Source organism: Pezoporus flaviventris, unplaced genomic scaffold, assembly GCF_033815535.1.
Source record: "Pezoporus flaviventris isolate CSIRO_AGI_PZ_B2104156 unplaced genomic scaffold, CSIRO_AGI_Pfla_v1 ptg000002l, whole genome shotgun sequence".
Classification (NCBI taxonomy): domain Eukaryota; kingdom Metazoa; phylum Chordata; class Aves; order Psittaciformes; family Psittacidae; genus Pezoporus; species Pezoporus flaviventris.
In genome coordinates this window covers 58992610-59002636 of record NW_026892550.1, presented here as the reverse complement: position 1 = coordinate 59002636, position 10027 = coordinate 58992610, and the positions used below count along the sequence as shown (strand labels likewise).

General features: G+C 42.8%; 1 protein-coding gene across 1 annotated transcript; it reads left to right on the top strand.

Annotated features, from left to right (window-relative positions):
- The first annotated feature begins 1473 nt into the window (after nt 1-1473).
- COQ2 (coenzyme Q2, polyprenyltransferase) lies at nt 1474-8891 on the top strand. The gene is made up of 7 exons (XM_061480167.1): nt 1474-1721; nt 1836-2002; nt 3958-4079; nt 4303-4388; nt 5293-5426; nt 5882-6070; nt 8435-8891. Exons 1-7 carry the CDS (start codon nt 1508-1510, stop codon nt 8579-8581), a joined length of 1059 nt encoding a protein of 352 aa, XP_061336151.1. The 5' UTR covers nt 1474-1507; the 3' UTR covers nt 8582-8891.
- Nucleotides 8892-10027: the final 1136 nt, after the last annotated feature.

Here is a 10027-nt window from a genome sequence, read left to right as displayed (position 1 = left end):
CTTGGCAGTCAACTTTTTGGGAAATGAAACTCTAAAATGGTTTCCCTTGTTTTTTTTTGTCAGTGTACAAGGTGTTCCAACTGAAGGAAATGTGCAATGAGAGAGAAGTTACACACTACATGGTCACTGGATTCTCCAAGAAATCTTTCAGCAGCAAACTTGAGGACATTTTATCACTGAAACCATGCAAGACAAAGTGTTTATGGCTCTGTCCAAAGCTCCTCTGCCTCCCCATTTTTATGCAGTAACTCACAGAAGACGCCGGGAGAACTAAGTGAATGAGGACAGAGATCCAAAGATGTCATAGTTTAACCCCAGCTGGCAACTAAGTACCACACAGCCTCACACTCACTCCCCATCCCTCCTAAATCCCTGCAGTGGGACACAAATGAGAATCAGATAAAAAGTTAAAAACCCACAGGTTGATATAAAAAGTTTAATAATTGAAATAAAAGTAAATTTTATCAATACAACAACATTAGGAAATAGAGACAGAGAAGAAGGAATAAACCCCATCCTCCAAAAAAGTGATGCACAGTACAATTGCTCACTACCTGCTGACTGATAAACAGCCCAGCCTGAGCAGCAATCAGTTCCTTCCGGGTAATTCCCAGTTTATACACCAAGTATGACATACTGTGGTATGGAATACCCCTTTGGCTAGTTTGGGTCAGGTGTCCTGTCTCTGCTCCCTCTCAGCTTCCCATGCCCCTTCTCACGGGCAGAATCTGAGAGACTGAAAAGTCCTTGATCATGGAAAGAGCTACTGAGCAACAACTAAAACATCGGTGTTATCAGGCTAAATCCAAAACACAGCACTACACCAGATACCGCGAAGAAAATGAGCTCTGTCCCAGCTGAATCCAGGACAAAAGGTCCTATACAATCCTAGTATTTTTTCCTAAGTACAGACTGGGAGGTTTAGCAGACGAGACATGCTGAGGATGCACGAACATGATGGTATGTTTGACGATATAAAGTCACCTATGGGATTTCAACGAACAGCATGGGAGACTTCACAGAAATGTTAACAGCAAAACCAGCACACGTGTTTCTTGTGCGGTGCTGAGGTACAGCAACTAAAGATTACAGGAGTTATTAAACGTGTGCATCCTGCCACTGAGCGATCGGTCCCCCTCGGGGGCTCTGTCAGCATTCACCTCTTGAAGCCTGACGGCAGGCAAAGCTCCAGCCTCCCGCACGCACCGAGCCAGGCCTTGGCCACCGCCCTTTGTACCTGCGCCAGGACGGATCCCCGCTGAGCCCTGCTTGCCCCTGCGGAAACAGCTCCCTGAGAGCCGCGGGGGGCGGGCTCCGCCCGGCCTGACCCGCAGTTTCGATTCCCGGGAGCGAGGCAGCACACGAAGGAAGGACGAGGCAGGGAACCTCCGAACCCAACCCCACCGCACCGCAAGCCCGGCCCCGCTCCGCTCCCTCAGACGGGAGGGGTGGGTTCACGCATGTGTGACCCCACGTGTCACCGCCACGCCGGAAGCGAGGCGGCAAGATGGCGGCGCTCCTGGCGCGGCTGTGTCGGGGTGCTCCCGGCCTCCGCGTCTCCCGCCTGCCTCTCGCCGCCGCCGCTGCTCCGCCTCTGCGCCGCCCCTCCGCGCCGTCGGGACGGCCGCGCCTGCTCAGCTTTTCAGCGTCCGAGCTGGTGCGCGCCGCGCCGGTGCCGCTGCAGCCATACCTGCGCCTCATGCGGCTGCACCAGCCCGCCGGTGAGCGCGGCGAGGCGCTGCCGTAATGACGCGGTAACCGCGGCGACTCTGCCCCCCCCCACCCCGCTCCTCGTTTCGCTCCTCAGGCCACCCGCGGGTCTTCTCTCCCCTCAGGGACGTGGCTGCTGTACCTGCCGTGCACATGGAGCATCGGCTTGGCGGCCGAGCCGGGCTGCCTCCCCGACTGCCACATGCTGTCCCTGTTCGGCCTCGGGGCGGTGCTCATGCGCGGAGCCGGCTGCACGATCAACGACATGTGGGATCGCGACTATGACAGAAAGGTAGAGCGACCCCCGTGGGCTTGACAAGATCTGTGTGCAAAGTACGTGTCCGCTCATCTCCCACATCACCAGTGGGTACCTGCTGAGTGCAGGCATAGGGCTCCAGGTTCAGTAATTCCTCCATTCTGTCCGAGATGCGTGCAATTAATTCGTCTACATCTCCTCCTAGAACAGTAGAAATAGTTTCATTTTTGTGTAACACTTCTCTGTCTAGGGCTGTAGTAAGTCTTCTAGAGCACTTACTTCTGTGTAAGATAAAATACATGTGGTTGTCAGCTGTAGGTAGTACTTGAAGTTTATTTTACAGCACAGTTTTGCATGACACAAGAAAATAACACTTTTTTTTTGCTACACTTGCCAGTTACGATCTACCCAAGAAACACTTTGTTTATTTAATTTTCAGGAGCCAGGTTTCCTTGAGTATTTTTAACTTGTTCATGAAAATGGCTGTTAAGAGTGTCATACCCAGCCTGGAGCTAATCCTCTTCCATTGTGCTGTAGTTTCCCTCTTCTTTTTGTTCAGAAGAGGGAAATGAGCAGAAGGCAGTGCCCGGTGTCAGATGTTGTAATGTCCACAGGTGCAGGCTTGGAGGGGAGTGTCCTGGCGATGCGTCACTGTTTGCTTGTCCTGTTTTCTGCTTCTATATTGTGTGGGGCTTTGGGTTTCGGCGCTGGTGAGAGACAGGAGAATGAGCCAGCCCATGAAGTTATTACAGCACTGGTGTATCTGTGCTGTTGGGAAGGCAGTGAATGAATCAGTTCAGGTTTTGTGGCAGTTTTGGATGGTTTAGTGTTTGGAGGTTACTAACAACTACGTATGCTAAAAATATTTGCCAGGGTGGGGCGTGTGATTAGTAATAGGGACTTTTCAATATAATTAATTGATTTATGCCTTAATGTGATTAAATGTGAAGCTTTCGACATTCCTGTCACAGTATTACATATCTTAAAGGATATCTTTAAAACAAGCGTGATAGGGGCTGGGTCAGTAGCAGGATGTTGTCTTGAGCTGGTGGTAATGGGTTGGGGTTTTACGTTTTATGTTATGGATTATTTAGTAAGTATTTTCTTCTGTTTAAATGAAACATCCGATGTTTGGCTGCAATATGCAGTGGAATTGGTCACAGATATGTCAAGAGCATGTTTAAACTGCAGCAGCAGAATTTGACATTTAACCTAATCTGAAAAACTTTATTTAAATTCACATCATTAAAGCATGTGCAGAACACTTTATGCCCACAGAGTATTCTGTAAAAAGTTGGATTTTGAACCTCTTTGAATAGACTTTACACCATTTTCATCAATGTGCAAGATGTTTGGGTTCTGTGGGATTTTTTCCCTTTTGGCAGCGGTCACCTTTGGCAAATACCTCAGTTTAACTTGCTTCAGATATTTCTTTCTTCTTTTAGTTTACCTTTTATGATTTCCTATTCCAGACAGAGTTTCTAAACTCCACTGTACTCAGACTAGGATTAAATTAATTGTCCTTTCATAGTCATTAACAATGGTTACATGTGTTAGAGGAGCCCTGCGTCTTTACAATGTTTTGCATAGTAATCACTTTAAAGTGTTTGAGCACAGAAGTGCTCCTTGAAATTGGAATAGTCAGCTCAGTTTTTAAGTCTGATTATTTTTTTCCTCTAAGGTAATAAAGTTCATATACAAGATGTCTGCAGTGTTGCTAGTCAGCCTTGTTACACATAAATGGCACTTTATTCCTGCTGTAGGTTTTAAAGCCTGCATGCTTCTAGTATAAGCACTGCTGTTTAGAAATACAGGTCGTGTCTGTGAAGATACACTAGGTTTGTATCTTTGAAGTAACCCTATCTCATACATTCTGTGACCTGTTTCTGTTTATTTTTCTGCTATATGCCAATGGTGTGACTTTTAGTTTTAAGATCCATTGGAGTGTGTTACGTTGGATTTGGTATTAACATTATTCTTTCTATTTTCAGGTGGCGAGGACGGCAAGCAGGCCCCTGGCAGCTGGAGATATCTCCACTTTCCAGTCCTTTGTTTTTCTTGGTGGACAACTAAGCTTGGCACTTTGTGTGCTTCTGTGTCTGAATTACTATAGGTGACATACAAGTTATGTTTTGCTTTTTAAAATTTGATTCTAGGTCCACAGTCAAGCACAGAGATTTTCAGCAGAAAAGTCTCTGGGGGCAGGGGGAGGAGGTTATTAGTTGTGGAGGTGTATTTCAAAGTAAAAGAATTAGTTCAGTAATCTTTACCTCTCCTGTAATGCCACACTGCATCTTTAGACTGGCAAACAATAAACCTCATGGTATGTTTTACAGTATCGCTCTGGGAGCAGCCTCTTTGTCTCTTGTGGTCACCTACCCTCTGATGAAGAGAATAACATATTGGCCACAATTAGTTTTGGGTGAGCTGGAAATATTTTTGCTATTTTTTTTTTCTTTGGGTTGAGTTTTTGGGGTGTTTTACAAATCAGTAGTTGAACTTGAGCCGTCTGATTTTGTATAACTTTACATTAAAATAAAAATACCTTATAGATGAAATTCTATTGTGTCAGAAGCTTCTTAAGCAATTTATAATGCATGTAAGAGTTGATGTTTGGGTTAGGGTTTTTTTGTTAAAAATCTGTTCCTTAATTTGATGGAGTGAGGGGAGGGAGAAAAGGAGGGAGAAAATAAATATTTGACATTTGAGGATCTGCTTTAGTTTTGGGCTTATCTCAGAACCTGTCTTACACATGCATTTGTTCTGCATTTCAATCTTCAGCCTCTAAAATGATTCCTGTGCAGAAACTGATGGTGCTTGTATTTCAGGTTGAGCTACTAAAATGTATCTTTGAATCTTAGCCTTCACATTCCAGCTGTGTGAATCCAGGGCACAGCTACCTTCAGCTTTCTCAACCAAAATTGTCGTTTTCAGCCTTGAAGTACCATAGTTGGCTGCTGTGCAGTCAGTTACACTGACATCTTTTGTTGTACTGACATTTTTGTAACTTTAGACCTGTTGTATGGGTATGCTGGACTAGTTTTGTACAAATATTTCCCTGTGCTAATGAAGTAAAATTTATACTGGGGGAAAATGCATGGCTGTATGTATTTCACCTCGTACGTCCAGAGTATTTAATGTCAAATTACTTGTATTTATTACCTTCCTGAAAATAAGTGGTAGAAAAATAGAGATGTTGGTAATGTACAAAAAGCTACTGTTATGATATACGCTGGAACAAATAGTAGTGGATTATATACATGCAATATAGATAGCTCCTGGCAATCTTGTAACTTTTTTTTCTTTTACTCTTTCTGTGTTTTTAGGACTTACATTTAACTGGGGAGCCCTTCTTGGCTGGTCTGCCATCAGAGGGTCATGTGAATGGTCTGTGTGTTTGCCCTTGTACTTAGCTGGAGTAATGTGGACTCTGGTATACGATACCATTTATGCGCACCAGGTAGAGTAGCAGTGGGAAATTTAAGATATCACTGCATGTTTGTGTGTTTAATTTACAGCTTTGTTGTCAAACAGCAGTGTTAACGTGTTGCAGTGCTTTACCCTCAGCTGAGCTAAAACGGTACCAAAGAAACCCCAGCCCTCAGACCTTTTATTGCTGCTTGCAAATGTTTTATATATCAGGTGGAAAGCTGGAAGTATAGTGTACTTTGCTTATGCATTTGCATTGTATAAATAACTTCAGTGTTGGTATTAGCTCTTGGCCGCTAAAGCAGATCTAACGACTGACCTTCTAATTTCAGTTTTAATGTAGAGACCTACAAATGAACTTAAATTGGGCTCCTAATAAGAAGCATTGGAAATTTAAGCAAGGGCCCACTTTTTATTTACCTTATGAAGTGGTGGTTGGGTTGTGATTTTTTTTTTTTTTTTTTCTGATTCATCATTTCATTCTAGGATAAGAGGGACGACATCATGGTCGGTGTGAAGTCAACAGCATTACAGTTCAAGGAGGATACGAAGCAGTGGCTCAGTGGCTTCAGCCTTGCAATGCTCTTGAGTTTGTGCATGGCAGGAATGAACTGTAACCAGACATTTCCATATTACTCAGCTGTGGCTGCTGTAGGGGCTCACCTAGCACATCAGGTTTGATGTATTTCATACTTTTTCCATGTGGAAGTTCTTGATAAGAAATCAGAGTGCTTTTCAACTCCCATCAATTTGCCAACTACGAGGAGTCTCTTTATAGAGAACTTAAGTCTTCTGACAATAAGCTTACTTCACTTAAATACCTTTTGCAGACCTTTTGTTTGAAGAGACCTCCACTGGTCTACAGACTGTAGAGCACTGTTTTTCGGTCTGTTCCCAACCAGAAACTCTGCCTCACGTTAAGCTGTCATCTCAAGGGAATGGTTTTCATTTCGTTTCCAGTAGCAGCTGCAAGCTAGATCTACCTCAGTATCTGCTGCACAATCATTTACTGTTTGAATTGTCAGAGAGGCCTTACATTGTAGTTTCAGCACAAATGGAAATTACTTTTCTTCAGGTAGGGTTTCTGTAAATGAGAATGCAGAATGTATGTGGTGAAATGTGCACAACAATTGTGTGGATTTCCAAGAGCCCGTGGTTCTGTGTACCACAGAGTAGCTTCCTTTTTGAATGATTATTTTTGGTTCTGCCAAACGTTCTCATGCTTACCTTCGTGTTGAAGATTTCTGAATGTGTTCTTAACTATCTGAGTTTAGAAAGCTGAGTATGCTGCATGAGGACTAAGTTTTACTTAATTCATTGAATTTTTGCCTGAGACAGGAGTTTGGGTCATGAAGATGTCAAATTTCTATCCCACCCAAGAAGTTCACTGATAGAAAAATAACATCTTTTATTTACTTTGCATTTCTGAAGGTATACCTCATGGTTTGGCTGCTCTTGGGTTTCATTTGTCAGTTCAGTGTTTTCAGTTCCCTGTGCTTGAGGGGCTGACAGGTTCTCAAGGGTGTGGACAACATCCTGTCTTAGAAGCTTGTGGCACCATTTCAGATTAATCAGAACCCAGACGTGTCGCCTCTGTACGACTACACATGGCAGAGGAGCAGGTTTTCCAAGGAAGATTCCACTTCTTTGTGTCCAATACATTCTGGTTTTACTTCTTCAGAGGCTGAATTGCAAGTTTTGAGGTTTTGGGGGTACTTTTCCATTAACCTTTTCATTTGTTTTGCTTAACATTTCTTCTTGTCATCCTTCTCGAGACTTTTTCACCAAGTTTTGTTTCCAGGAATACTTTTCAGTAACTTTGCTCTGGCTGCATTGTGTGAGTTGGTTTTTCACCTTTACCTGTCTCACAGCACACAGCTACCAAGCTGGGCAGGCCTTGCTTCTAGCTGTTGTTGCAGGTATCCTGGTTCTTTTTTTGCAAGAGAGTTGAATGGACATAGCTAAGAGGGACTGGACTGAACCAGCCATGTGTGAGTAGGCAGGGCTGAGCACCTTCCTGTGCATTCCAGTTAGCCTGGGTCACTGCTGGCTCTCCAGTGCCTTGTCTTTACTGGAACATAGAGCAACACCTAGCAGCAGAGATTTAAAGCTGCAGGCAGGTTTTGGGGGGGCTTAATTTTATTTAGAGTTCCCATTGAAGAATTAGTTGGCTACCTACAGAGGAAAATCTCAAAAAGACTTACTTACATGCTCTCCTGGTTTCAGCTGCGATAGAGTTAATTTTCTGTGCTGTGTTTTGGGTTCAGTCTGAGAATAATGTTGATAATGCATCAATTATTTAGTTTTTGCTGCGTAGTGTTTATACTAAGTCAAAGACTTGAAGTTTCCCATGCTGTGCCAGTAAAGGGGGGCACAAGAAGCCGAGAGGGAGCATAGACAGGACAGCTGAACATCATGCTCAGTGTATAAACTGGGGGGAGCTGGCAAGTAGGGGTTGATTGCTGCTCAGGGATGGGCCGGGCATCCATTGGTCAGCAGATGTTGTGCAGTTGTATTGTGCATCACTTAGGCTTTTTTGTTTGTTCGTTATGTTCTTCTCTCTATTTAATTTTATTGTTGTTGTTGCTGTTGTCATTATTATATTTCTCTCTATTTCCATTATTAAACCATTCTCATATTAACCCACAGGGAGAGTGAGTGAGTGGCTGTGTGGTACTTAGTTGCTGACTGGGCTTAAACCACAACACATGCCCAGATATTTTTACATTTTTTACTGTCAAACCAAAGACACCAGGCTGTTTATACAGTCCTTCATGGAGACAGTCTGGGAATTGTGTTCTTACGTGATCCTTGACTTTCCTGCTGTATGTTGAATAAATTTGTGAAGTAAACACAGATGCCAGTTATGCAAAAAATCATTTGTAAGCATAGTGTATTCCTGTTTCTTGTGGAGCAAAAGGTAGACTTTAGAATTTGAGATTCACTTTTTGAAGGTACAGACTTTACTGTGTCTTGTGGTGTGTGAAACATTTATAAGTCTGTAGACTAATGCTAGAATGTTACACTGTGCTTTTGCAGATTTACACTTTGGACATAGACAAACCTGAAGACTGTTGGAAGAAATTTGCTTCAAATCGTACTGTTGGAGTTCTGCTCTTCATAGGCATTGTGCTTGGAAATCTGTGGAAACAAAAAGACTTAAAAAATGCAAAAGAAAACAGGTAGCTGAAACTACTACAAATAGTTCAGCTGGTAAGAAAGTACTGTAAGAAGTAACACACTTATAACTGTAGCTACCTTATACTGTTTATTTATAAAAGCTGGTGAAAACATTCTTGTTTCTAAAAACATGCGAATGAGGTTATCCTACAGTGTAAGTTTTAATCAGATGACTTCAACTTCTGTAGAAGCTTCAACAAGTGAAGCTGCTCTGCTGGTCCTGTGCAGTACAGGCAAACTTCTGTCAGGCTCTCAAGACTGCGAGCTCAGGATTTTACATGAAACAAATGTCTCTTAGTGATAGTACGTGAGAAAATGCAGATGTAAATAAAATCTGTCTGTACATGTTTGGTGTTCTGATTTCTATTACTTGAGTTGTGATAAATTTTGAGTTGGAGCTTTTTGCGTGAAAGAACTGCAATAGAAACTTTTATCCTAACATGTCTAGAAGCAGTCAGGACTCGGAGTGTGTAAGGTCCAGAATACGAAGTCAAAAGAGAAGTATTTAAAATTACCTTTTGCTCTTGCTGTAATTGCTGGCAGTGATTCTTTTTCATGTGCAAAGAACAGGCTTCTGCAAAGTTTCCTGCACAGAATGAGCTGAGCTCATTTATCAAGAACGGTTTGAACACAGATTTCTGAGTTGAAAACAGAGCAGCCCAGAGCTGTTGCCAAGTGTGCATGACTGGTGGCTTCCCCTGACCTACAAGTATCTCATGCAAAGTGATCCTCATTTTTATTTTCAGTTTTTAGTTGTATTCATTTTGACTTATGTCTGTTGGTTTTATTTGTAGTATTACAGTGAGAAGTTGTTTATAGGAGAATGCTTATAAACAATAAAAATAGCAACTGCAGGCTAACAAATACATTGCTTTGAACCATTCATGTTTTCAGCCAGTTTATCCTCACCCAGTTATGTAATTTGCACTATAGTTAACCTTTTCTTTGACTCAGGGTGTTAAAGACCTTGTATGGCATATTCAGGAATTGATTTATGTGGAAGGAACAATGGGTAAGCCTGTTCTGGGAGAATGATACGGTGGAGTTTATCTCAGTTCACAAACTGGTAGGCACTGGCAAGCAATGCAAGGTGGCTTTGTGTATGCCTATATGTGGGGATGTGGTTTGGTGGTGCAGAGTGTTCTGTTGCCAAACTCGCTATGGTATTCCCACAAGCTTTCCTAATGTCGGCTCTGCTTCTTGAGTGCTGTGGCACAACTGTGTGTCCAGCAGCACCAAAAATAAGGTTGCATACTGCTCTAGCTCTAAAGATGGGTATTATGTTTTCAGGTTATTTAAACCAATATATCTGCTGGACACTGCAGTTCAGAGCCAGGCATTCAAGGTTTGTTAACTGTAGTTTTCCATTACCGACAATGGTGAACAAGTGAAGAAGTTCCTGTTGCACGGCAATGAGAAACCATAGAATGAGTCAATGGCTTTGGTCACAGA